This window comes from Diadema setosum, chromosome 17 (assembly GCF_964275005.1).
Source record: "Diadema setosum chromosome 17, eeDiaSeto1, whole genome shotgun sequence".
Classification (NCBI taxonomy): Eukaryota; Metazoa; Echinodermata; class Echinoidea; order Diadematoida; family Diadematidae; genus Diadema; species Diadema setosum.
In genome coordinates this window covers 2,235,590-2,263,405 of record NC_092701.1, presented here as the reverse complement: position 1 = coordinate 2,263,405, position 27,816 = coordinate 2,235,590, and the positions used below count along the sequence as shown (strand labels likewise).

General features: G+C 38.7%; 1 protein-coding gene across 1 annotated transcript in view; it reads left to right on the top strand.

Moving 5' to 3' along the window:
• LOC140241094 (uncharacterized) overlaps nucleotides 1–27,457 on the top strand; it is a 35,513-nt gene extending 8,056 nt beyond the window's left edge. The window contains exons 6-7 of the mRNA XM_072320861.1: nucleotides 26,703–26,895; nucleotides 27,165–27,457. Of these exons, the coding sequence (XP_072176962.1) occupies nucleotides 26,703–26,895; nucleotides 27,165–27,457 (486 nt within the window). The remainder of the gene's footprint in view (nucleotides 1–26,702; nucleotides 26,896–27,164) is intronic.
• Nucleotides 27,458–27,816: the final 359 nt, after the last annotated feature.

Sequence of the window (27,816 nt, the reverse complement as noted above, 5' to 3'; positions counted from 1 at the left end):
AATTATGTAAATTATTTCCCGACCTGTCTACAGGAACAAACGTAGAGAAAAGGAAAGAGAAAACGAAAGGTGGCAAGCGGGGCACTGTATACCAAGGGCAATTTACAACATTACGTATGATAAATGAAGCAAATCCAACCTCCAGCCTCCGACAAAAAAAAGGGAACTTGAGTGACTGTGTGTCGTGGGGTAATGACATCGGAATGAAGCTGAACTGCCAAAAGAAAAACAAAGAAAGAGAGAGAAAAAAAAATAATAGCGTCCTGCGGGTCTCGAACATCTCGTCCTAAGGTAGTGCATAATGACCATGCAGCGCGCTAAGCGACTATAAAGCCACACGGCTGTCCCGAAGACTGGATGTGAAATTCATATCTTTATATCATTTACAACATGAAAAAGTTCATTACTACTACTAAACAGTGATGTATTCAATTCATGTGGCACAAGATACCTCTATAGCAACATAAAACCTGTCTACATCTCCGTTATTGGGTCAAACAATAACAACCTGGAATTTCAAAGAGATGAGCGAGACGCCATACACCTGGACTAGAGTTAATCAATTCAGCTCCCATTCCTGCAAGTTATTCAAACGTACATGTTCCTACCTATCCTGTTACAGTATAACAATAACCAATGAAGAGAAAAGGAAAGAGCAAACGAAAGGTGGCAAGCGGGACACTGTAACAAGGGGCAATTTACAACATTAAGTGTGACAAAATTAATGAAGCAAACCCAATCCGCCAAACTCCAATACAAAACAAGGGAAATAGAGCAGCCGTGTTCACGGGTTACGTACACTTGATAAAATAATATGATAAATGACATCGGAGTAAAGCTGAACTGCCGAAAAAAAGAAAGAAAAGAAAAACAAAAAGAACGGGAAAAGTCCTGCGGGAGTCGAACTTCTCACCTTCCGGTATGGCGTTATGAACACCCAGCGCTAAGCGATTACGCCACACGGATGTCCTGAAGAGTGAATGCGAAACTTAAATATATAATAATACTATCGTGACTAGTTGACTTGTGATGGCGCTATTCAACTTCTCACAAGTGGCAGCGTGGATTCGATCAATATACAGTTGCAAAGAAAAATTGGGAATCGTTCTGTACAGATTGCATTCTCATTTTCAGTTTTAAACTACAAAATTATCAACCTAATGAGGAGATTTGAAAACATAAAATGCACGATTACTAAAGCTTATTGTCTCAGCTACAACATACGTATGTTTCAGAGGAAATGGAGCAAAAACAGATGAGGTAAAGGTGCTTAAACGTTGTCAAGTCAATGCATGGTTTGAAAAAAAATCACCTCCCATAGACATAACACGTAAACTTGTCTGATTTTGAGTCTTTACCTTTAATTACAATTTCTAGTATGATGACGTCATCATATTTCAAAACCATCACATGGACTTGAGAGGCAAATGTTCAAAGTACAACATATCTGAATTTGGGATAATATTGAGCTTAAACAACAGAGATACGAGCAAATGAATGTCTGAAACAGTACCTCAAAAAAATCAATTCCACTTTTTTTATTTAAAATGACGATATGATGACGTCATCGCGTGTTCCTGGCAATATTGATACTTGGAATGTTATTTCAATTCATATACTTTTGTAATATGCAATAGAAATATGGGGTCAACGGACGATTTAAAGAGCTATGGCGAAATAAACAAAGACATGTTTTTTCACTATATTTGCAGAAAGACGCGCACGCGGAATTTCAACTTTGACGCCAGTGCATTCCTTTGTTATAGGTCGAAATCGATCGGAAATCAATGGATATTGTTACTCAGAGTATAAGGAATCCAAATCAGTCAAAAAAATTGCATTTTCATGTTGCTTACGGGCTCTGCGCGCGAAATTGCGCGGACGGACGCGCACGCGAGAAAATGTTTGAAACGCTTAAAATTGTCTGAAACTTCGAGATTTCCCATTGGGAAGTCGTTTTGAGCCTTTTAAAATTTTGACGCGCGCTTACGCGCGCGTAATGATGACCTGTGTAACTAGCGTTAAAAAGTAAGATAGAGCGTGACCTGAACTTCATGTCCACCGAAAATGATACAGAAATGACATCTAGTTATGAAGTTATGATCGATCATGTGACAAAGTCCGAAAATCACAAAATGGCGCCTAGATGACGTCATAGATATGTTACTGTCATGAAAACCTTATTGTGGCTAGATTTTGTCATGAGACATGTTGACTGAAAATGTCATGTTATTTCGTAATGTCATTCTTGAGATATTGACGACACAAAATGTGGCAGAAAGAAAGAAGAATAAAAAACGAGATATGAAACTCGTCACGCTGACGAGTTAGGTGATACGCTTGGGGTCATCAGGTGTCGGTCATCTGTGATCGACAAAGAAAAGAATGTGATATAGGCACCTTGAAGTTATATTGAGCGTGCATGCAAAACCGTTTCTCTAACCACTCGGCCACGGGACATCCCCGGACATGGTAAGGCAAAAAAGAAATGTATGGATATTACAGGGGGAAAAAGTCAATGCCCACTCAACAATCGTGGCCGCGTGAACATGTATTGCATTGCTAGACGGAAATGCGGCCTTGTAACGACTGATGTCGCTATGCCATTTCTGGCAACTTGGGAAAAATACGCGCCGTAGACATAAAGCCTATAATCGGCTAGTTTTGATACCTTGCCTTTAATCACAATTTTCAGTGTGATGACGTCATCAAAGTACAAAACAATGACATGGTCTTGAAAGACAATTGTTCAAAGTACAACACCTCCGTCGTCGTCATTACATACTATGATCGGTTTGACAAAGTCAGCCTACAAAATTGTGCAGCAGTCGAAGCAATGTGGTCTCCAACACAAAAAAAAAAGGGATATGGTGTGTGTCTGTGTATAGGTGCGTTTATACGAACGTGATTTCTACATGGACGAATATGTAATACAAAATTGAAGAAAAAAAGTAAAATAGCTAAGTGTTTTGTTTCGTGATCTTGTGGGGTTCGAACCCGCAACCTCACGTCTCTGAGACGTCGCCTTTAACCACTCGGCCATACGTCTCGGCGAGAAAATATGAGGAACGTAAACTTATGTATGTGAAAGCTGAATCGGGAATCGTTTTGTCCACATTCCATTCTCATTTTCAGCTTTAAACTGCAAAATTGTCAACCTGATGATAGGATTTCAAAAAATAAAATGCATGATTACTAAAGCTTATTGTCTCAGCTACAACATACTTAAGTTTCAGAAGAAATGAAGCAAAATCAGCTGAGATAAAGGTGCTTAAACGTTGTCAAGTCAATGCATGGTTTGAAAAAAAAAATCACCTCCCATTGACATAACACGTAGTATGGTCCGATTTTGCATCTTTACCTTTAATCACAATTTAAGGTATGATGACGTCATCAAATTTCATAACCATGACATGGACTCAAAAGGCAAATGTTCAAAGTACAACATATCTGAATTTGGGATAATATTGAGCTTAAACAACAGAGATACGAGCAAATGAATGTCAGAAACAGTACCTCAAAAAATTAATTCCACTTTTTTGATTTCAGATGATGATATGATGACGTCATAATGTATTTAGGGAAATATTGATACTTGAAACGTTATTTTCAATTCATATGCTTTTGTAATATGCAATAAAAACATAGGGTCACCTGACGTTTTAAAGAGCTATGGCGAAATAAACAAAGACATGTTTTTCGCTATATTTCCACATAGACGCGCACACGAAATTTCAACTTTGACGCCAGCGCATTCCTTTGTTATAGGTCGAAATTGATCGGAAATCAATGGATACTGTTACCTAATGTATCAGGAATCCAAATCTGTCAAAAAATGTGCATTTTCATGTTGCTTACGCGCACTGTGCGCGGAAATGCGCGGACGGACGCGAACGCGCGGAACGCTTAAAATTGTCTGAAACTTCGAGATTTCCCATTGGGAAGTCGTTTTGAGCCTCTTAAAAGTTTGACGCGCGCTAATGCGCGCGTAATGATGTCCTAGGTAATTAGCATTAAAAAGTAAGATAGAGCGTGACCTGAACTTTATGTTCAATGAAAATGATACAGAAATGACCTTTAGTTATGAAGTTATGATCGATCATGTAACATGGTCCGAAAATCACAAAATGGCGCCTAGATGACGTCATAGATATGTTACTAGGGAGTTTTCGATTGGGTGAACGAGAAGGACGTGCCGCCGAGCGCAACCGTACGTCAAGGCGTCACGTCTGTACGTTGACCCGCTGCTAAAACACATTTCGATTTCGGGCGCCGGCGTCACGTCTCGTGGCGTGTGCAGGAGGCAACCAGGCCCTGTGCCTTGCGTGCATATAAGCGGAATTTGTGACTCGTTTCTGTACTTGTAATATTTATTTTGTCTTTGACTAGATGCGTATCCTGGGAGGAATTATGTGGATTTTAAAACATGATGCATGGTAAGACTACTAGGCAAATGCACTGCTGCACTAGCTAGGCCAAAAGCACCAAAATCTGTTTGCGTACAGCATTACGTGTAAATGCATGTGTGGGACTACGGTAGGCAGTTGCAAAGTGCGAAACAGTGAAAACGGGTAAATAAAGTAGGTACCAGAGGATGTAGTTTGTATGTCAGCGCTGCTGCTGTGACGTATCAAGATTATAAGCTTTCATGTAATTAGAATATAAATATTCTCTCGAAAGAAAAAGGAAAACAGGTGAACTGAGCACGGATTTCCCGAGAGTCATCGTGCTCATTCGCACGATACACCAGAGGAGTGTGACGTCATAGCAAGGGTGGGTTAATTGAGCGCGGCGCATCCGATTTGGGTGGACGGTGATAACCGGGGTTAACGCGTTCGAAATTTGTGCGATGAGCCGAGGGTCGACACTCGCGCATGCGCAGTACGTAAAAACTACGTCATAACAGGGTGACGCCTGGCTCAACGTGCAAATCGAAAAGTCCCTACTGTCATGAAAACCTTATTGTGGCTAGATGTTGTCATGAGACATGTTGACTGAAAATGTCATGTTATTCCGTCATGTCAATGTTGAGATATTCACGACACAAAATGTGCCAGAAAGAAAGAAGAATAACGAGATATGAAACTCGTCACGCTGACGAGTTAGGTGATACGCTTGGGGTCATCAGGTGTCGGTCATCTGTGATCGACAAAGAAAAGAATGTGATATAGGCACCTTGAAGTTATATTGAGCGTGCATGCAAAACCGTTTCTCTAACCACTCGGCCACGGGACATCCCCGGACATGGTAAGGCAAAAAAAGAAATGTATGGATATTACAGGGGGAAAAAGTCAATGCCCACTCAACAATCGTGGCCGCGTGAACATGTATTGCATTGCTAGACGGAAATGCGGCCTTGTAACGACTGATGTCGCTATGCCATTTCTGGCAACTTGGGAAAAATACGCGCCGTAGACATAAAGCCTATAATCGGCTAGTTTTGATACCTTGCCTTTAATCACAATTTTCAGTGTGATGACGTCATCAAAGTACAAAACAATGACATGGTCTTGAAAGACAATTGTTCAAAGTACAACACCTCCGTCGTCGTCATTACATACTATGATCGGTTTGACAAAGTCAGCCTACAAAATTGTGCAGCAGTCGAAGCAATGTGGTCTCCAACACAAAAAAAAAGGGATATGGTGTGTGTCTGTGTGTGTGTATAGGTGCGTTTATACGAACGTGATTTCTACATGGACGAATATGTAATACAAAATTAAAGAAAAAAAGTAAAATAGCTAAGTGTTTTGTTTCGTGATCTTGTGGGGTTCGAACCCGCAACCTCACGTCTCTGAGACGTCGCCTTTAACCACTCGGCCATACGTCTCGGCGAGAAAATAATGAGGAACGTAAACTTATGTATGTGAAAGCTGAATCGGGAATCGTTTTGTCCACATTCCATTCTCATTTTCAGCTTTAAACTGCAAAATTGTCAACCTGATGATAGGATTTCAAAAAATAAAATGCATGATTACTAAAGCTTATTGTCTCAGCTACAACATACTTAAGTTTCAGAAGAAATGAAGCAAAATCAGCTGAGATAAAGGTGCTTAAACGTTGTCAAGTCAATGCATGGTTTGAAAAAAAAATCACCTCCCATTGACATAACACGTAGTATGGTCCGATTTTGCATCTTTACCTTTAATCACAATTTAAGGTATGATGACGTCATCAAATTTCATAACCATGACATGGACTCAAAAGGCAAATGTTCAAAGTACAACATATCTGAATTTGGGATAATATTGAGCTTAAACAACAGAGATACGAGCAAATGAATGTCAGAAACAGTACCTCAAAAAATTAATTCCACTTTTTTGATTTCAGATGATGATATGATGACGTCATAATGTATTTAGGGAAATATTGATACTTGAAACGTTATTTTCAATTCATATGCTTTTGTAATATGCAATAAAAACATAGGGTCACCTGACGTTTTAAAGAGCTATGGCGAAATAAACAAAGACATGTTTTTCGCTATATTTCCACATAGACGCGCACACGAAATTTCAACTTTGACGCCAGCGCATTCCTTTGTTATAGGTCGAAATTGATCGGAAATCAATGGATACTGTTACCTCAATTGCGAGGCCGAGCCCCGCAATTTAGTCCGTTTACACTGCCGGGCTCGGCCGCACTTTTGATTCAAACCTTTCAATATTTTGTCGTAGTGGCGCTCTACTTTTAAACAAACGCAATTTGGTATTGTCTGGTTTTCAGATCCTTTGCCAACTGAATTCCGTGGCGACGAAGTCGCCGTTCGGGCAAAGGCCTTTGCCGAAGGAGAAAATCCTTTGCAGGACAAAACCACCTTAAACTATCCTAGTTTTCGACGTTAAAGTGGTTAATATCCTGAATAGCGAAATAGTACAGGCGAGGGTTTGGAAGCCAGACTAAAATTGGCCGCGCATTTAGCCCAGTTTGCGCTTACACTGAGAAAAAGGCCGGGCGCGACCGCGGCTCGACCGCGGCCGAGACCACCTCCAGAGCGTGGCATAATGCGAGGCCAATTTTGGCCCCGCATTTGGCCTTTTGCGCGTTTACACCGAAATGAAGGTGGGCTCGGCGCGGCCGAGCCGCGGCCGAGCCGCGGCCGAGCCTCGCACTGTAAACGGGGTCCAAGCGATCCTCGGCACGTACAAATAAAATATGACAATTAAGTGTTTATAACCATCCTGGCATTAACAGTGGCCTTTTAAAACATGACCTTTGACCATTATTTACATAACCAATATGACTCCCTCTAATCTTGCTATTACAATGCTCAGTTCAGAGATCTCTTACAGCTATATACAAGCCTGTGAGATTTACCAGCATTAAAACCAATGAAGCCTCCGATACAAAACAAGGGATATAGAGCAAGGGAGTCTGTTTACATGAGAATGTGATTTATCCTGGACGAAAGTGATACCTCAATTAAAGAGAAAAGGGCAAAAGAAAAATGGGCCAAACGTACGGCTCCAGCGAAAGAGACATCGCCTTTAACCATGTAACTATAGGTCTCCTCTAACTAAGAGTACACTTTGAACGTAAGCTTTTACGTGAATGATAATTTATGACGATCTCACGTGATCGACACACATTCAAAGGGGACAGTTAGAAGTGGAAGGAGTGCTTAATCGTTTCATTAATTCCTAATCAATGACACCCCTACTATAGGCATATCATAATTTCTCACCTAAAATCAATGGTCTATAGGACTCATGCACCATTACTTGTATCGTGCATAAACTTTGTTTTTTAAGCTTTCAGTGAAACGTGTCATAACATAATTCTGTAATTCCATCGGCAGTGATTGATATAATAAAGAAGAAAGATATATCACCGTATTGAACGCTTAGAACCTAACGGGGGGGGGGGGTGGGGTATTATAGCATGATACTCGGTTCTTTACTGCCCACATGCCAACAACATCCATTACCCACGGCTACGCATAGCGAAACAGCCATGGCGAAAATAAAACTTTGTTTTCTCGTAGGCAGAATGACACAGAACCTCGTCAAACACACTTTTATTGGCAGGGATGGACATGAAAAAGTTCATTACTAATACTAAACAGCGTATGCATTCCATTCATGTGGCGCGAGATACCTCTATAGCAACATAAAGCCTGTCTTCAACTCCGTTGGTCGAACAATGACAACCTGAAATTTGAAAGATATGAGCGAGACGCTATATACACCTGGCCTAGAGTTAATTTATTCAGTTCTCATTCCTACCTCAAGTTGGGTTATGTTATTGTAATCATTCCCATCTGCAGTATAACAAAACCAAAGTGAGGGAAAGGGGGAGAGAAAAACGAGAGGTGGCAAAAGGAAAACTGCATGCACAACTGCAATCCATATCATTGCGTGTGACAAGTGAAGCAAATGTATTAGTTGTTATAGCAGTGTTTTATGAGCATAAACTGGCAAATAGACAGACCATGTCAAATATAAAAACCATCAATTTAATGTAAGAGAAGATGGTAAACAAGATGCATTGAAACTGTAACTAAATCGCTGCTTTTCTACTCGGTCACGGAACGTCCAACTTTATATTCAACTAGAAATGTCGCTTTGGCGACTGGTATGCCTCCGCCATAATGCATGGTTTTTCCCAATAGGTCTAGATAGTACATGTGGACAATGTGTGATTACATTTTCACAAAATTGGCAAAATATTGAAATGACAAGTTTGTCACAAATGTGTTAAATGTTCACCTTCCTTGACCTAGGTTTAATTGGATGAATAGGAGAGCATGTATCTAGGGATTTAAGGACTTTAACTTGACTTTGACCCATTCATACATTTAGGCATTGAGTAATTTTCAAGGTACAGGTGTGGAGAAAAAGTGCAATATCTGAATTGAATAGTAAATTGTTACCATTTTCATCTGGCCCTTGACCCTAAAATTCATAAAATAATTACTTTCAGGTAGAAAACGCATAATATGTACTAAGTTTCAAGATAACTTGAGCCACTTCCGCGATATGGAGGAAAAAGTTAGTTCAGCACTTTCACTTGATCTTTGACCTTTTGACCTTTGAGGCAAAAAAAGAAGAAAAAAAAAACTTTCCAGAGAGATTCTGTTAGGTTACACACGCATACACCAAGTGTAAAAAAAATAACCCTGCTGGCATTGCATAAATATGAGGGTAATAGTAAAATTTTGAAGTCTTGCACTTGACCTGTGACCCCTGACCTTTGACCCCATGAACCCTACATTCTCTAGATAATCACTTCCAGTCAGTACATGTATATACTATGTTCCATGAAGATACCTTGAACAATTTTCCAAGGTACTGAGAAAAAAAAAGAAGTTGTAATATTTTTACTTGACCTTTTGACCTTTGACCTCATGACCCAAACTTTCACCAGAGAATCTTAATTGGGTAATACATGTATACACTAAGTTTCAAGAAAATATCTTCAGCATTCAATAGATATGGTGGAAATAGTGAAATTTTATGTATTTGACCCTGACCTTTTGACCTTTGACCTCATGACCCAAACTTTCACCAGAGAATTTTAATTGGGTAATACATGTATACACTAAGTTTCAAGAAAATCTCTTCAGGCATTCAATAGATATGGTGGAAATAGTGAAATTTTATGTATTTGACCCTGACCTTTTGACCTTTGACCTTTGACCTCATGACCCAAACTTTCACCAGAGAATCTTAATTGGGTAATACATGTATACACTAAGTTACAAGAAAATATCTTCAGGCATTCAATAGATATGGTGGAAATAGTGAAATTTTATGTATTTGACCTTGACCTTTTGACCTTTGACCTTGAGCATGTGCACCCAAAAGTTGATAGGCACAACTTCACCCCCTAATACACATACATGCCAAGTTTCATTAGGATACCTCAACAGGTTTCGATAGTTACCTTGTCCACAAAATTCATTACGGACGGACGGAAGGACGGACGGACGGACGGAAGGACGGACGGACGGACGGAAGGACGGACGGACGGACGGACGGAAGGACGGACGGACGGACGGACGGACGGACGGACGGACGGACGGACGGACAACCCGAAAACATAATGCCTCCGGCACCACTTCGTGGCGGAGGCATAACAAAAAAAAAATTAGGGGAAAGAAACAAATTTAGATATAACATTCTTGAATTGAAAACAAGAAAAAGAAAATGCCCACGTCAGGATTAAAAAAAAACGCTGCAAGAACATGCATTATATTCTAGATGGGAATACGGTCTTGATGCAAAGGTCCAATGATTGTCTCATTACTTTAAAAGCAATCTATGGTTCCCTTACCATCACCAGTACCACACCACAATGACGTCTCTAAAATCAATGGTAGCACATTTATCATTGCATCGTGCAGTAACTCCCTTTTCCTAAACTACCAGTAGAACGTGTCATATTATATTGTGTGTTTCGATCAGTAATGACTGACTTTAAAGAAGGAAGATAATGCAAAAAATTGAACGCTTACCACATTGCTTATAGGGCTATTCCAGTTTGGTACAGATCTGTTCTATTCTCCCAGATGCCAACAACATATGTCACCTATGGCTGAACTAGTGAAACAACCATGACGAAAATAAACGACAGAGAACGCCGTCATAATCACTACACTTGGAAAGGTGTTGCCCGAAATTCCTCATTATGAAGCAATATCACGTCACTTCCTTCCCTGCCTGTCTTTAACTCCGTCATTTGGTCAAACAATAACAACCTGGAATTCCAAAGAGATAAGCGAGACGCCATGCACCTGGACTAGAGTTAATTAATTCAGTTCCCATTCCTGTTAATTATATAAACGTACACGTTCCTAAATATCCTGCTACAGTATAACAAGAACAAATGAAGAGAAAAGGAAAGAGAAAACGAATGGTGGCAAGCGGGGTACTGTTTTAATTCAAGGGGCAATTTACAACATTACGTGTGACAAAATTAAAGAAGCAAACCCAACCTCCAAACTCCAATACAAAACAAGGGAAATAGAGTAGCTGTGTTCATGACATCAGAGTGAAGCTGAACTGCAGAAAACAAGAAAGAAAAAAGAAATAAAAGGAAAAAGTCCTACGGGACTCGATTAACTTCTCTCCTTCCGGTCGGGCATTATAAACACGCAGCGTGCTAAGCAATTCTGCCACATGGAAGATCCGAAGATCTTGTGCGAAACTTAAATATATCTATGTATGCTATACATTTATATTCAGATTTTTGGCTATATACGTAAAGTGACTGATAGCGCTATTCAACTTCCCACGAGTGGCCGTGTGGATTCGATCAATATACAGTTACAAAGATAAATCTTGAATCGTTTCAACCAGATTCCATTCTCATTTTCAGTGATCGACAACGAAAATAATGTAAAGTAGCGACTTGAAGTAATATTGAGAAATGTTCGTGAAGTCCAATTCTTTATACAGTCCTAAATAATTCAGATGAAATTGTTTCTGTCATGCAACTAATTGAAAATTTCGTGTAGTGGTGTCGGCGTGTCCAAGTAAGTTGATTGGAAAGGATATGTGAATGAATATTTACCAATAGGTCTTTATATTGTAAAAAAAAAAATCAAACATGGCCATGCGGTCTTTTAAAAGTCATCTTCACTTTAACATTTGTAATTTCAAGTCCAAGTTGCCTGTCAAAGCAATGTGGTCTCCAACAAAAAACAAAGGGATATTGTGTGTGTGTGTGTGTGTGTGTGTGTGTGTGTGTGTGTACGTTTACATGAAAACGTGATTTCTACATGGACGAAGGTGAATACTCCATAAAAGGAAAAAAGCAAAAGATATAAGTATTTTGTTTCGTGCTCTTATGGGGTTCGAACCCGTACGTGTGCAACCTCACGTCTCTTGTGACGTCGCCTTTATCCTCTCGGCCATGACAGTACGTCTTGACGAGAAAATATGAGGAACGTAAGCTTATACGTGAAAGATGATTCAGGAATCGTTTTGTCCACATTCCATTCTCATTTTCAGTTTTTAGCTGCAAAATTATCAACCTGATGAGGAGATTTGAAAAAATAAAATGCATGATTACTGCAGCTTATTGTCTGAGCTACCACATACTTAAGTTTCAGAGGAAATGGAGCAAAATCAGTTGAGATAAAGGTGCTTAAACGTTGTCAAGTCAATGCATGGTTAAAAAAAAATCACCTTCCATAGACATAACACGTCAACTTGTCTGATTTTGAGTCTTTACCTTTAATCACAATTTGAAGTATGATGGTAAGTCTTCTCGAACTAAGAGTGTGGAACGTATACCTTCTACGTGAAAGGTGAATCATGACGATCACCCGTGACTGACACATCTTCAAAGGGATCTGTTATTAGAAGTGGAAGCCCTCGTGCCAAGATAATATTGTCTCAGCAATTCCAAAGCAATGATACCCTTACATTTAGGTATACCATAATTTCCCTCTGAAATCAATGGTATTATTCATGTACAATTGCTTGCCTTGTCCACAAACTTTGCTTTACAAACTTTCAGTAAAAGGTGTCATAACATAATTCTGTAACCGTCCATTAGCAGTGATTGACTACATAAATCAAGATGATAAATATCAATTGAACGCTTAGCGCGTATAACTAAGGGGGATTTCAGTCTGATGTTGTGTTATTTACTGCTCAGATACCAACAACACTCATCACCTACGGCTACGTATAGAGAAACAGCCATGACGAAAATAAGTTTTCCTTTTCTTTGGCAGATAGACACACAACCCCTATAGCCCCTATAACTGACATGGAGGGACATGAAAAAGTTCATTACTACTACTAAACAGTGATGCCTTCTACTCATGTGGCACAAGATACCTCTATAGCAACATAAAACCTGTCTACAATTCCGCTATTGGGTCAAACAATAACAATCTGGAATTTCAAAAAGATGAGCTAGACGCCATACACCTGGCCTAGAGTTAATTTATTCAGTTGCCATTCCTGCTCCAGTTGAATTATGTAAATTATTTCCCGACCTGTCTTGTGCAGTGTAACAGGAACAAACGTAGAGAAAAGGAAAGAGAAAACGAAAGGTGGCAAGCGGGGCACTGTATACCAAGGGCAATTTACATTACGTATGATAAATGAAGCAAATCCAACCTCCAGCCTCCGACAAAAAAAAGGGAACTTGAGTGACTGTGTGTCGTGGGGTAATGACATCGGAATGAAGCTGAACTGCCAAAAGAAAAACAAAGAAAGACGGAGAAAAAAAATAATAGCGTCCTGCGGGTCTCGAACATCTCGTCCTAAGGTAGTGCATAATGACCATGCAGCGCGCTAAGCGACTATAAAGCCACACGGCTGTCCCGAAGACTGGATGTGAAATTCATATCTTTATATCATTTACAACATGAAAAAGTTCATTACTACTACTAAACAGTGATGCCTTCAATTCATGTGGCACAAGATACCTCTATAGCAACATAAAACCTGTCTACATCTCCGTTATTGGGTCAAACAATAACAATCTGGAATTTCAAAGAGATGAGCGAGACGCCATACACCTGGACTAGAGTTAATCAATTCAGCTCCCATTCCTGCAAGTTATTCAAACGTACATGTTCCTACCTATCCTGTTACAGTATAACAATAACCAATGAAGAGAAAAGGAAAGAGCAAACGAAAGGTGGCAAGCGGGACACTGTAACAAGGGGCAATTTACAACATTAAGTGTGACAAAATTAATGAAGCAAACCCAATCTCCAAACTCCAATACAAAACAAGGGAAATAGAGCAGCCGTGTTCACGGGTTACGTACACTTGATAAAATAATATGATAAATGACATCGGAGTAAAGCTGACCTGCCGAAAAAAGAAAGAAAAGAAAAACAAAAAGAACGGGAAAAGTCCTGCGGGAGTCGAACTTCTCACCTTCCGGTATGGCGTTATGAACACCCAGCGCTAAGCGATTACGCCACACGGATATCCTGAAGAGTGAATGCGAAACTTAAATATATAATAATACTATCGTGACTAGTTGACTTGTGATGGCGCTATTCAACTTCTCACAAGTGGCAGCGTGGATTCGATCAATATACAGTTGCAAAGAAAAATTGGGAATCGTTCTGTACAGATTGCATTCTCATTTTCAGTTTTAAACTACAAAATTATCAACCTAATGAGGAGATTTGAAAACATAAAATGCACGATTACTAAAGCTTATTGTCTCAGCTACAACATACGTATGTTTCAGAGGAAATGGAGCAAAAACAGATGAGGTAAAGGTGCTTAAACGTTGTCAAGTCAATGCATGGTTTGAAAAAAAATCACCTCCCATAGACATAACACGTAAACTTGTCTGATTTTGAGTCTTTACCTTTAATAACAATTTCTAGTATGATGACGTCATATTTCAAAATCATCACATGGACTTGAGAGGCAAATGTTCAAAGTACAACATATCTGAATTTGGGATAATATTGAGCTTAAACAACAGAGATACGAGCAAATGAATGTCTGAAACAGTACCTCAAAAAAATCAATTCCACTTTTTTTATTTAAAATGACGATATGATGACGTCATCGCGTGTTCCTGGCAATATTGATACTTGGAATGTTATTTACAATTCATATACTTTTGTAATATGCAATAGAAATATAGGGTCAACGGACAATTTAAAGAGCTATGGCGAAATAAACAAAGACATGTTTTTTCACTATATTTGCAGAAAGACGCGCACGCGGAATTTCAACTTTGACGCCAGTGCATTCCTTTGTTATAGGTCGAAATCGATCGGAAATCAATGGATATTGTTACTCAGAGTATAAGGAATCCAAATCAGTCAAAAAAATTGCATTTTCATGTTGCTTACGGGCTCTGCGCGCGAAATTGCGCGGACGGACGCGCACGCGAGAAAATGTTTGAAACGCTTAAAATTGTCTGAAACTTCGAGATTTCCCATTGGGAAGTCGTTTTGAGCCTTTTAAAATTTTGACGCGCGCTTACGCGCGCGTAATGATGACCTGTGTAACTAGCGTTAAAAAGTAAGATAGAGCGTGACCTGAACTTCATGTCCACCGAAAATGATACAGAAATGACATCTAGTTATGAAGTTATGATCGATCATGTGACAAAGTCCGAAAATCACAAAATGGCGCCTAGATGACGTCATAGATATGTTACTGTCATGAAAACCTTATTGTGGCTAGATTTTGTCATGAGACATGTTGACTGAAAATGTCATGTTATTTCGTAATGTCATTCTTGAGATATTGACGACACAAATTGTGGCAGAAAGAAAGAAGAATAAAAAACGAGATATGAAACTCGTCACACTAAGGACGAGTTAGGTGATACGCTTGGGGTCATCAGATGTCGGTCATCCGTGATCGACAAAGAAAAGAATGTGATATAGGCACCTTGAAATTATTCAGCGTGCATGCAAATCCGTTTCTCTAACCACTCGGCCACGGGACATCCACGGAAATGGTTAGGCAAAAAAAAAATGTATAGATATTACAGGGGGAAAAAGTCAATGCCCACTCAACAAACGGGGCCGCGTGAACATGTATTGCATTGCTAGACGGAAATGCGGCCTTGTAACGACTGATGTCGCTATGCCATTTCTGGCGACTTGGGAAAAATACGTGCCGTAGACATAAAACCTATAATCGGCTGGTTTTGATACCTTGCCTTTAATCACAATTTTCAGTGTGATGACGTCATCAAAGTACGAAACAATAAGCCAGTTCGGGGTTCCACTTTGAGCATGAGCAGAAAAAGGTCATCTGTACCAGCAGAGCATGGTGGTTTTTTAAATTCACTGAGATAAGCATCTGTAATGTAATGATTATTCAACTGATCCCTATAAGTGGTGCTTGCCAGCACATCCACATGACAGCAAAAGCAGTGTCTGACAATATCAATAGAAAGAGATTGTTAATACATTCAATGCAAAATAATGAAATGGATGCTTTCCAAAATGTCAATGGAAGGATCATTCTGGTCACCTGGTCTATGCAAGTTCATCCTTTGTTTGAACATGACTGATGAATTCCATAAATTGTTACGTTGGGCAAGCTCATGCCTTCTGTCGCTTGAAACTAGTGGAGTGCCTAATCAACTGAGAAAGAAGAAAGGTCATTTGTACCCATGTGCCCATGAGCTAACCCCGAACTGGCTTATTGACATGGTCTTGAAAGACAATTTTTCAAAGTACAACACCTCCGTCGTCGTCATTACATACTATGATCGGTTTGACAAAGTCAGCCTGCAAAAGTTTGCAGCAGTCGAAGCAATGTGGTCTCCAACACAAAAAAGAGGGATATTGTGTGTGTGTGTGTGTGTGTGTGTGTGTGTGTGTGTGTAGGTGCGTTTATATACGAACTTGACTTCTACATGGACGAATATGTAATACACCATTGAAGAAAAAAAAGTAAAATAGCAAAGTATTTTGTTTCGTGATCTTGTGGGGTTCGAACCCGCACGTATGCAACCTCACTTCTCTGAGACGTCGCCTTTAATCACTCGGCCATACGTCTCGACGAGAAAATATGACGAACGTAAACTTATGTGTGTGAAAGATGAATCAGGAATCGTTTCGTCCACATTCCATTCTCATTTTCAGTTTTAAACTGCAAAATTGTCAACCTGATGAGGAGATTTCAAAGAATAAAATGCATGATTACTGCAGCTTATTGTCTCAGCTACAACATACTTTAGTTTCAGAGGAAACGAAGCAAAATCAGCTGAGATAAAGGTGCTCAAACGTTGTCAAGTCAATGCATGGTTTAAAAGAAAAATCACCTCCCATAGACATAACACGTAAACTTGTCCGATTTTGCGTCTTTACCTCTAATCACAATTTTCAGTGTGATGACGTCATCAAAGTACAAAACAATGACATGGTCTTGAAAGACAATTGTTCAAAGTACAACACCTCCGTAGTCGTCATTACTTATACTATAATCGGTTTGATAAAGTCAGCCTGCAAAATTTTGCAGCAATCGAAGCAATGTGGTCTCCAACACAAGAAAGAGGGATATTGTGTGTGTGTGTGTATAGGTGCGTTTCTATACGAACGTGATTTCTACATGGACGAATATGTAATACACCACTGAAGAAAAAAAAAAGTAAAATGGCTAAGTATTTTGTTTCGTGATCTTGTGGGGTTCGAACCCGCATGTGTCATGGTATACCCTACTGTAAAGTCATGTAATGTCGTTGTGTTTCTACTGTCTTGTTCTCTCCTGTCTTTGTAAAAAAAAAAAAAAAAAAAAAAGTTTAATGTATTCACAAGAATCCTTTTGAGTGGTTCACAATTTACAAGCATGCTTTTCAGTGAACCTCTCAGTTCTTTCTTTTTTTTTATCCTCCAAACATAACTTTGTATTTTGCCGGTATGCATGTATAATTTCGTATTTGTTAACCATTATCTACCATGTAAAGTCGAATACATGCCTATGTTATATCTTCTGATACATTTCGTGTTATGTTTGACGAAAAAGAAAGAAGGAATGAAATAAATGAAATGAAAATGAAAATGAATGAATGAATGAATGTGTGCAACCTCACGTCTCTGAGACGTCGCCTTTAACCACTCGGCCATACGTCTCGACGAGAAAATATGAGGAACGTAAACTTATGTATGTGAAAGATGAATCAGGAATCGTTTCGTCCACCTTCCATTCTCATTTTCAGTTTTAAGCTGCAAAATTGTCAACCTGATGAGAAGATTTGAAAAAAAATAAAATGTATGATTACTGCAGCTTATTGTCTCAGCTACAACATACTTAAGTTTCAGAGGAAATGAAGCAAAATCAAGTGAGGTAAAAGTGCTTGAGCGTTATCGTCTATGCATGGTTAAAAAAAAAAATCCCCCCATAGACATAACACATAATCTTCGCTGATTTTGATATCTTGCCTTTAATCACAACTTCTAGTATGATGACGTCATCAAATTAGAAAACATCGACATGGACTTGATAGACAATTGTTCAAAGTATAACATATTCAACGTATGTCGTCAGTTTGGTATTGACTGGACGATCAAACACAGGAACATGAGGCAGCGATTAGTAATCTTCGCTGATTTTGATATCTTGCCTTTAATCACAACTTCTAGTTTGATGACGTCATCAAATTAGGAAACATCGACATGAACTTGATAGACAATTGAAGGGGTCGATGCAATATAGTGCTAACCCACACAATGTTCATTTTGAGATAATCGCTGTTGAATGTTTGGAAAGTCCATACATTGTATATTGATAAAACATGAATGCATGCATTTTTTACCATCTTATTGGTTGAATTCAAATATGATATTTTCACGGAGGTTAGAGTGAAGGATAAGGATTATGAAAATGCTTAATCGTGTCATTAATTCCCAGTCAATGACATCCCTACTATAGGCATATCATAATTTCTCATCTAAAATCAATGGTCTATAGGATTCATGCACCATTACTTGTATAGTGCATAAACTTTGCTTTTTAAGCTTTGAGTGAAACGTGTCATAGCATAATTCTGTAATTCCATCAGCAGTGATTCAAGTTCAATTTCAAGTTCAATCATAGTTTATTTCCAATCAAAGAAAATCAAAACGTAATGCAAAGTATACATATCATAAAATGATATTGTCTACACTTTTACAAAAGGTTCATGTAATATACGAAATAAATTATATACATCAACATATGTACAATAATCAGAAGGAACGATGCGTATACATGTATACTTCGCGAGCTTTCAGAAAATAACTTCAATTTTGGAAAATAGCGATCCACAAAAAAGCAAAGCTTGTAGGACGTGGATCCCTAGATAATTGATGAGTAAGCAATATATTATTCAAGTTTGTTTTATTATTTTCTTACAGCATTTATATTAAATATAGATTACTTAAGTCGTTTGTAAAAATATAGCTATACGCTGGCTTCGACAATAATAGGAAATAAGTATCAATGCTAATGCCCAGACGGTGTTCATTGAACTGGTGTACCGGGAAAATATAAGAAGGACGACACACTCGTACAGACATTCAGTTACCCACACCCATATACGACGCGAGACAGTACCGAGAAGAGAGAAGACGGTGACAATACAAGTCTACGAGGGACAAAGACAGGAAGGAAGAGGAAAGAAGAATAAAGAGAGAAGAGAGGTCTGCATACAGAACACGCCAAGTGCTGCGACATCAGGACAGGTGAAACCTCAAGCATAAATTAAAACAATTAATTCAGATTATCTAGAATTATAAGTAGATAACAAATGTTTTCTGAATTTGTATTTAAATGTGAGGAATGAGGGTGAGTCTTTTAAGCTATTATCTAGATTATTCCAAAGTCTGGGTCCGGTATACAGAAATGTATTTTGGGCATGTACTGTTCTCATGAATGGAAGATGGAATTCGTTGGATTGACATAATGAAGAAGAAATATATATCACATTGAACGCTTAGAACCTAACGGGGGGGGGGGGGGTATTATAGCATGATACTCGGTTTTTTACTGCCCAGCTAGATGCCAACAACATCCATCACTCACGGCTACGCATAGAGAAACAGCCATGGCGAAAATAAAACTTTGCTTTCTCATAGGCACAATGACACAGAACCCCGTCAAACACACTTTTCTTGGCAGGGATGGACATGAAAAAGTTCATTACTAATACTAAACAGCGTATGCATTCCATTCATGTGGAGCTAGATACCTCTATAGCAACATAAAGCCTGTCTTCAACTCCGTTGATAGAACAATGACAACCTGAAATTTCAAAGAGATGAGCGAGACGCTATATACACCTGGCCTAGAGTTAATTTATTCAGTTCTCATTCCTACTTCAAGTTGGGTTATGTTATTGTAATCATTCCCATATGCAGTATAACAAAACCAAAGTGAGGGAAAAGGGGAGAGAAAAACGAGAGGTGGCAAAAGGAAAACTGCATGCACAACTGCAATCCATAGCATTGCGTGTGACAAGTGAAACAAATGTTTTAGTTGTTATAGCAGTGTTTTATGAGCATAAACAGACAAATAGACAGACAATGTCAAATTTAAAAACCATCAATTTAATGTCAGAGAAGATGGTAAACAAGATGCATTGAAACCGTAACTAAATCGAACATATTCAGATATAACATTCTTGAATTAAAAACAAGAAAAAGAAAAATAATGTCCACGTCAGGATTAAAAAAAAAAAAAAAACGCTGCACGAACATGCATTATATTCTTGATGCAAAGTTCCAAGGATTGTCTCATTAATTTAAAAGCAATGATTCCCTTACCACCACCAGCACCACACCACAATGACGTCTCTAAAATCAATGGTAGCACATATCATTGTATCTTGCACTGAATTAGCTCCCTTTTCCTAAACTACCAGTGAAACGTGCCATATTATATGGTGTAATTCGATCAGTAGTGATTGACTTTAAAGAAGAAAGATAATGCAACAAATTGAATGCTTACCACATTGCTTATAGGGCTATTCCAGTTTGGTACTGATCTGTTCTATTCTCCCAGATGCCAACAACACATATCACCTATGGCTAAACTAGTGAAACAGCCATGACGAAAATAAACGACAGAGAACCCTGTCAAAATCACTACACTAATTGGAAAGGTATTGCCCGAAATTCCTCATATAATATGAAGCAATATCAAGTCACTTCCTTCCCTGCCTGTCTTTAACTCCGTTTTTGTCAAACAATAACAACCTGGAATTCTAAACAGATAAGCGAGACGCCATACACCTGGACTAGAGTTAATTAATTCAGTTCCCATTCCTGTTAGTTATGTAAACGTACACGTTCCTAAATATCCTGCTACAGTATAACAAGAACAAAATCTAAATGAAGAGAAAAGGAAAGAGAAAAAGAATGGTAGCAAGCGTGGCACTGTTTCAAGGGGCAATTTACAACATTACGCGTGACAAAATTAATGAAGCAAACCCAACCTCCAAACTCCAATACAAAACAAGGGAAATAGAGTAGCTGTGTTCATGACATCAGAGTGAATCTGAACTGCTGAAAAAAAGAAAAGAAAAAAGAAATAAAAGGAAAAAGTCCTGCGGGACTCGATTAACTTCTCTCCTTCCGGTCGGGCATTATAAACACGCAGCGTGCTAAGCGATTCTGCCACACGGAAGATACGAAGATCCTGTGCGAAACTTAAATCTATCTATGTATGCTATACACAACACAAATTTACATTGATATTCAGTTTTTTGGCGATATACGTCAAGTGACTGATAGCGCTGTTCAACTTCCCACGAGTGGCCGCGTGGATTCGATCAATATACAGTTACAAAATAAATCGGGAATCGTTTCGACCAGATTCCATTCTCATTTTCAGTGATCGACAACGAAAATAATGTTAAGTAGCGACTTGAAGTATAATATAATATTGAGAAATATTCGTGAAGTCCAATTCTTTATGCAGTCCTACATAATTCAGATGAAATTGTTTCTGTCATGCAACCAATTGAAAATTTCGTGTGGTGTCGGCGTGTCCAAGTAAGTTGATTGGAAAGGATATGTGAATGAATATTTACCAATAGGTCTTTATATTGTAAAAAAAAAAATCAAACATGGCCATGCCGTGTTTTAAGAGCCATCTTCACTTTAACATTTGTAATTTCAAGTCCAAGTTGCCAGTCAAAGCAATGTGGTCTCCAACACAAAACAAAGGGATATTGTGTGTGTGTGTGTGTGTGTGTGTGTGTGTGTGTGTGTGTGTGTGTACGTTTACATGAAAACGTGATTTCTACATGGACGAAGGTGAATACTCCATAAAAGAAAAAAAGCAAAAGATGTAAGTATTTTGTTTCGTGTTCTTATGGGGTTCGAACCCGTACGTGTGCAACCTCACGTATCTTGTGACGTCGCCTTATCCTCTCGGCCATACGTCTCGACGAGAAAATATGAGGAATGTAAACTTATGTATGTGAAAGATGAATCAGGAATCGTTTCGTCCACATTCCATTCGCATTTTCAGTTTTTAGCTGCAAAATTATCAACCTGATGAGGAGATTTGAAAAAATAAAATGCATGATTACTGCAGCTTATTGTCTGAGCTACCACATACTTAAGTTTCAGAGGAAATGGAGCAAAATCAGCTGAAATAAAGGTGGTGAAACGTTGTCAAGTCAATGCATGGTTTAAAAAAAAAAATCACCTCCCTTAGACATAACACGTCAACTTGTCTGATTTTGAGTCTTTACCTTTAATCACAATTTGAAGTATGATGGTAAGTCTTCTCGAACTAAGAGTGTGGAACGGAAGTTTCTACGTGAAAGATGAATCATGACGATCACCCGTGACCGACACATCTTTAAAGGGATCAGTTATTAGAGGTGGAAGACCTCGTGCCAAGATATTGTTTCAGCAATTCCAAAGCAATGATACCCTTACATTTAGGTATACCATAATTTCCCTCTGAAATCATTGGTATTATTCATGTACAATTGCTTGCCTTGTCCATAAACTTTGCTTTATAAACTTTCAGTGAAAGGTGTTATAACATAATTCTGTAACGCCATTAGCAGTGATTGACTACATAAATAAAGATATATCAAATTGAACGCTTAGCGCGTATAAAAGGGGGATTTTAGCCTGATGTTGTGTTATTCACTGCTCAGATACCAACAACACTCATCACCTACGGTTACGTATAGAGAAATAGCCATGGCGAAAATAAGGTTTTCCTTTTCTTTGGCAGATAGACACACAACCTCTTTGAACACACTATAATTGACATGGAGGGACATGAAAAAGTTCATTACTACTACTAAACAGTGATGCCTTCTACTCATGTGGCACAAGATACCTCTATAGCAGCATAAAACCTGTCTACAATTCCGTTATTGGGTCAAACAATAGCAACCTGGAATTTCAAAGAGACGAGCGAGACGCCATACACCTGTCCTAGAGTTAATTTATTCAGTTGCCATTCCTGCTCCAGTTGAGTTATGTAAATTATTTTCCGACCTGTCTTGTGCAGTGTAACAGGAACAAACGTAGAGAAAAGGAAAGAGAAAACGAAAGGTGGCAAGCGGGGCACTGTATATCAAGGGCAATTTACAACATTACGTATGATAAATGAAGCAAATCCAACCTCCAGCCTCCGACAAAAAGAAAAAAAAGGGAACTTGAGTGACTGTGTGTCGTGGGGTAATGACATCGGAATGAGGCTGAACTGCCAAAAGAAAAACAAAGAAAGAGAGAGAGAGAGAAAAAAAAATAATAGCGTCCTGCGGGTCCCGAACATCTCGTCCTAAGGTAGTGCATAATGACCATGCAGCGCGCTAAGCGACTATAAAGCCACACGGCTGTCCCGAAGATTGGATGTGAAATTCATATCTTTATATCATTTACAACATGAAAAAGTTCATTACTACTACTAAACAGTGATGCCTTCCATTCATGTGGCACAAGATACCTCTATAGCAACATAAAACCTGTCTACAACTCCGTTATTGGGTCAAACAATAACAACCTGGAATTTCAAAGAGACGAGCGAGACGCCATACACCTGGACTAGAGTTAATCAATTCAGCTCCCATTCCTGCCAGTTATCTAAACGTACATGTTCCTACCTATCCTGTTACAATATTACAAGAACCAATGAAGAGAAAAGGAAAGAGCAAACGAAAGGTGGCAAGCGGGACACTGTAACAAGGGGCAATTTACAACATTAAGTGTGACAAAATTAATGAAGCAAACCCAATCTCCAAACTCCAATACAAAACGAGGGAAATAGAGCAGCCGTGTTCACGGGTTACGTATACTTGGTAAAATAATACGATAAATGACATCGGAGTAAAGCTGAATTGCCGGAAAAAAAAAAAAAAAAAAAAGAAAGAGAAAACTTCCGCGGGAGTCGAACTTCTCGCCTTCCGGTATGGCGTTATGAACACCCAGCGCGCTAAGCGATTACGCCATATGGCTGTCCTGGAGATTCTATGCGAAACTTAAATGTATGATTATACTGTCGTGACAGTGCTGACTGAGATGGCGCTATTCAACTTCCCACAAGTGGCCGCGTGGATTCGACCAATATACAGTTGCAAAGAACAATCGGGAATCATTCCGTACAGATTGCATTCTCATTTTCAGTTTTTAACTACAAAATTGTCGACCTGATGAGGAGATTTGAAAATATAAAATGCATGATGACTGCAGCTTATTGTCTCAGCTACAACATATTTATGTTTCAGAGGAAATGGAGCAAAATCAGATGAGGTAAAGGTGCTTAAACGTTGTCAAGTCAATGCATGGTTTGAAAAAAAATCACCTCCCATAGACATAACACGTAAACTTGTCTGATTTTGAGTCTTTACCTTTAATCACAATTTCTAGTATGATGACGTCATCATATATCAAAACCATCACATGGACTTGAGAGGCAAATGTTCAAAGTACAACATATCTGAATTTGGGATAATATTGAGCTTAAACAACAGAGATACGAGCAAATGAATGTCAGAAACAATACCTCAAAAAAATCAATTCCACTTTTTTTATATAAAATGACGATTTGATGACGTCATCGCGTTTCTCTGGCAATATTGATACTTGGAATGTTATTTACAATTCATATGCTTTTGTAATATGCAATAGAAATATAGGGTCAACGGACGATTTAAAGAGCTATGACGAAATAAACAAAGACATGTTTTTTCACTATATTTGCAGAAAGACGCGCGTGCGGAGTTTCAACTTTGACGCCTGTGCATTCCTTTGTTATGGGTCGAAATCGATCGGAAATCAATGGATACTGTTACTCAAAGTATCAGGAATCCAAATCAGTCAAAAAAATTGCATTTCCATGTTTCTTAAGCGCTCTGCGCGCGAAATTGCGCGGACGGACGCGCACGCGAGAAAATGTTTGAAACGCTTATAATTGTCTGAAACTTCGAGATTTCCCATTGGGAAGTCGTTTTGAGCCTTTTAAAATTTTGACGCGCGCTTACGCGCGCCTAATGATGATCTGGGTAACTAGCGTTAGAAAGTAAGATAGAGCGTGACCTGAACTTTATGTCCAGCGAAAATGATACAGAAATGACATCTAGTTATGAAGTTATGATTGATCATGTGACAAGGTCCGAAAATCACAAAATGGCGCCTAGATGACGTCATAGATATGTTACTGTCATGAAAACCTTATTGTGGCTAGATATTGTTATGAGACATGTTGACTGAAAATGTCATGTCATTCCGTGATGTCATTGTTGAGATATTGACGACACAAAATGTGGCAGAAAGAAAGAAGAATAAAAAAAAAGAGAAATTTTGACAATTACAATAGGTGATACGCTGATAGCGTATCACCTAAAAAGAAAGAAAGGAAGATTTTGACAAACACAATAGGTGATACGCTGAAAGCGTATCACCTAAAAAGAGAAATTTTGACAATCACAATAGGTGATACGCTGATAGCGTATCACCTAATTAAACTCAATGTCAGGGCTTCTGTTCCTTAACCCTATTCTAAGTGGGGGGGGGGGGGTCAAATTGCCCCCCTAGACATTTCGCGCCACAATTCCGCAACGCGCAAAGATTTTGCCGCGGCGTTTTGTGACTTTTTTCATTGAAGTCTCCCTCATATTTTGAGACCAAATTTGCGACGTCCGGGTACACCGTTCTGAAGTTACGCAATGTTTTGCATATGCATGTCAACCCCAAAACAGCTTAAATCCATGATTTTGTGTGCAAATCCAATGCAAATTGTGTTTTTTGTTTAATTGATATGAATTAGATTATTTCAACTTTTAACCATTGAAATTAATCAATTCTAATGTAGATCAGCTTGGAAAAGTGCCTGCAACAATTTTGGCAAAAAAAAAAAAAAAATAGAAAACAAATGGTCGAAAAAACAATAAAATACATAAGAAATTAACAAAACAATACAAAACAAAAGAAACTGACTTTGATTGCGATATTTTTTTATAAGAAAATTGTTCGATATGTCTTGAGGAACTCTGACACAAAAATTTAGCAATCCTTCAATCTTTTTAATTGAGTAATAGGTGGAAATTATGATTTCATGCGTTAATTTGCATAATTAATGTATTAACGAATATAAAATCAAATTTTTTCTATTGTATGACCATATAATCTTGTAGTTGACATCCGGCTCTATGTACAGGCAAAATTTTGCGGCGATCGCGCGATCGGCGGCCGAGATCTGAAGGGGGGGGGGGTCAAATTGACCCCCCCCCCCCTAGTAAAAACTTGGTCTCAAATAGCCCAGTTAGAATAGGGTTAAGTATCATTGGCATTAGTAAGCTTTGTAAGTGATATGCACCGTGAATAGTATCTTTTAATCTATATCCTCTCTTTCATTCATTGAGTCCTAATGCATATAAAAAACAAATGGGCTGTACACAAATTTGATTTCCAGGGTATTGGTACACTTAACAAGAGCTATTTCACAAGTCCAAGAAATAATGCAAGTCCAGAGTCAACTTCGCCAAAAATATGTGCAATAATGATACTGTCTTATCATTTCCTTTGTTAAAGTTTATACAGTCATTCATCTATTGGCAACTCTACTACTATCCTCCATGATATTGTGATTTACTACAGTAAATACTTCATGTATTCTTGTAATTTCTCTGTCTGAAGAAGCAGCTGTAATTTTGTTTGGTTCATATTTTGACCTCGATTGATTTCCTACTATCTCGTAACAAACAACAACACAGCATTATATTAAATCCTAGTTCACCTAGCACTGTCTTATAATCTCTGAAGCTGCATTTCCTCTCCTATTGTATATATACAACAGCCCCAAAACGTGGATTTGCTTACCGCTTCAATCACTGAGACTGTACAAGAAGCTTGTCCACATGACCAGTCTCTCCATCAAGAAGCCTTTGATGTCGAGTGCAAGTACAACAAGGTCTTCAAGCTCTATGGCCAATGTCACAAGGCCATGAACAGGGCTGGCTTCATGAATGAAGAAGAAATACATCAACTAGGTGAGAGAAAGTGTCTTTTTTTTTGGGCATTAGCATTTACTCTGTCTAAAAAAAAAATAAGAGAAATCGTATACATTGTAGATGTATCTTCTTATAAGCCAATAATGGTGGAAAAGACAAAAAAAAAATCACTATGCACAGAGTATAAACTCCTTTGTTTCCACACATTTGTATTATCTGGAATGAGAACCTGTTTCTGATTTTGACGGGAAGACTAATGAAAGTAACAGCTTTGGCATAATGTTAAAATGTAATTATTTCCTCTACAGATGGGAACATCAAGGCATACATGACATTTTGTAGACACACCTTCCCTAATGAGACGGTTACTCCAAAACAGCATCTCCTAGAGGAGCATGTTGTTCCCTTCCTGAGTCAGTGGAAAGCTCCAGCTGGGCTCCTAGGAGAACAGGGAGGGGAGGCTGTTCACAGTCAACTCAACAACATCCTTGACGATCTGCGCGGGTATCATGACGCCCTAAAGCGTCAACTTCAGTGCGTTAAAAATCAGTGGGTTGTCAGCAGCCCTCAAACATACAACAAGTTCAGCAAAGACCGTTAGATGGTAAGTTCAGTACATAATAGATTGTATAGATTATATTCATATCTGTCATTTCACTTACACCTTGTACTGGAATGGAATCCAGTTTTAGCAATCCAGTTTTAGCAATAGCACTTCAATAGAACAGTCTATAGATGTCTTTAAAGGAAACTTTTCACAGAATACTCTTCCTGTGCAAAGAATATTCTATCCAAAAGATGGCGGCGCACACTAATGCGTGAACACGTGTGGATTTTCCAGAGTCGTGCCCTGAATTTATTTCAATTTGCTATTTTTTACATCGTATGGACAGTTGTGAACGCAAGAATGGACCCAACCTCCAGCCCGGCGAAGAAAAAGGTAAAAACAGGCACACTTTC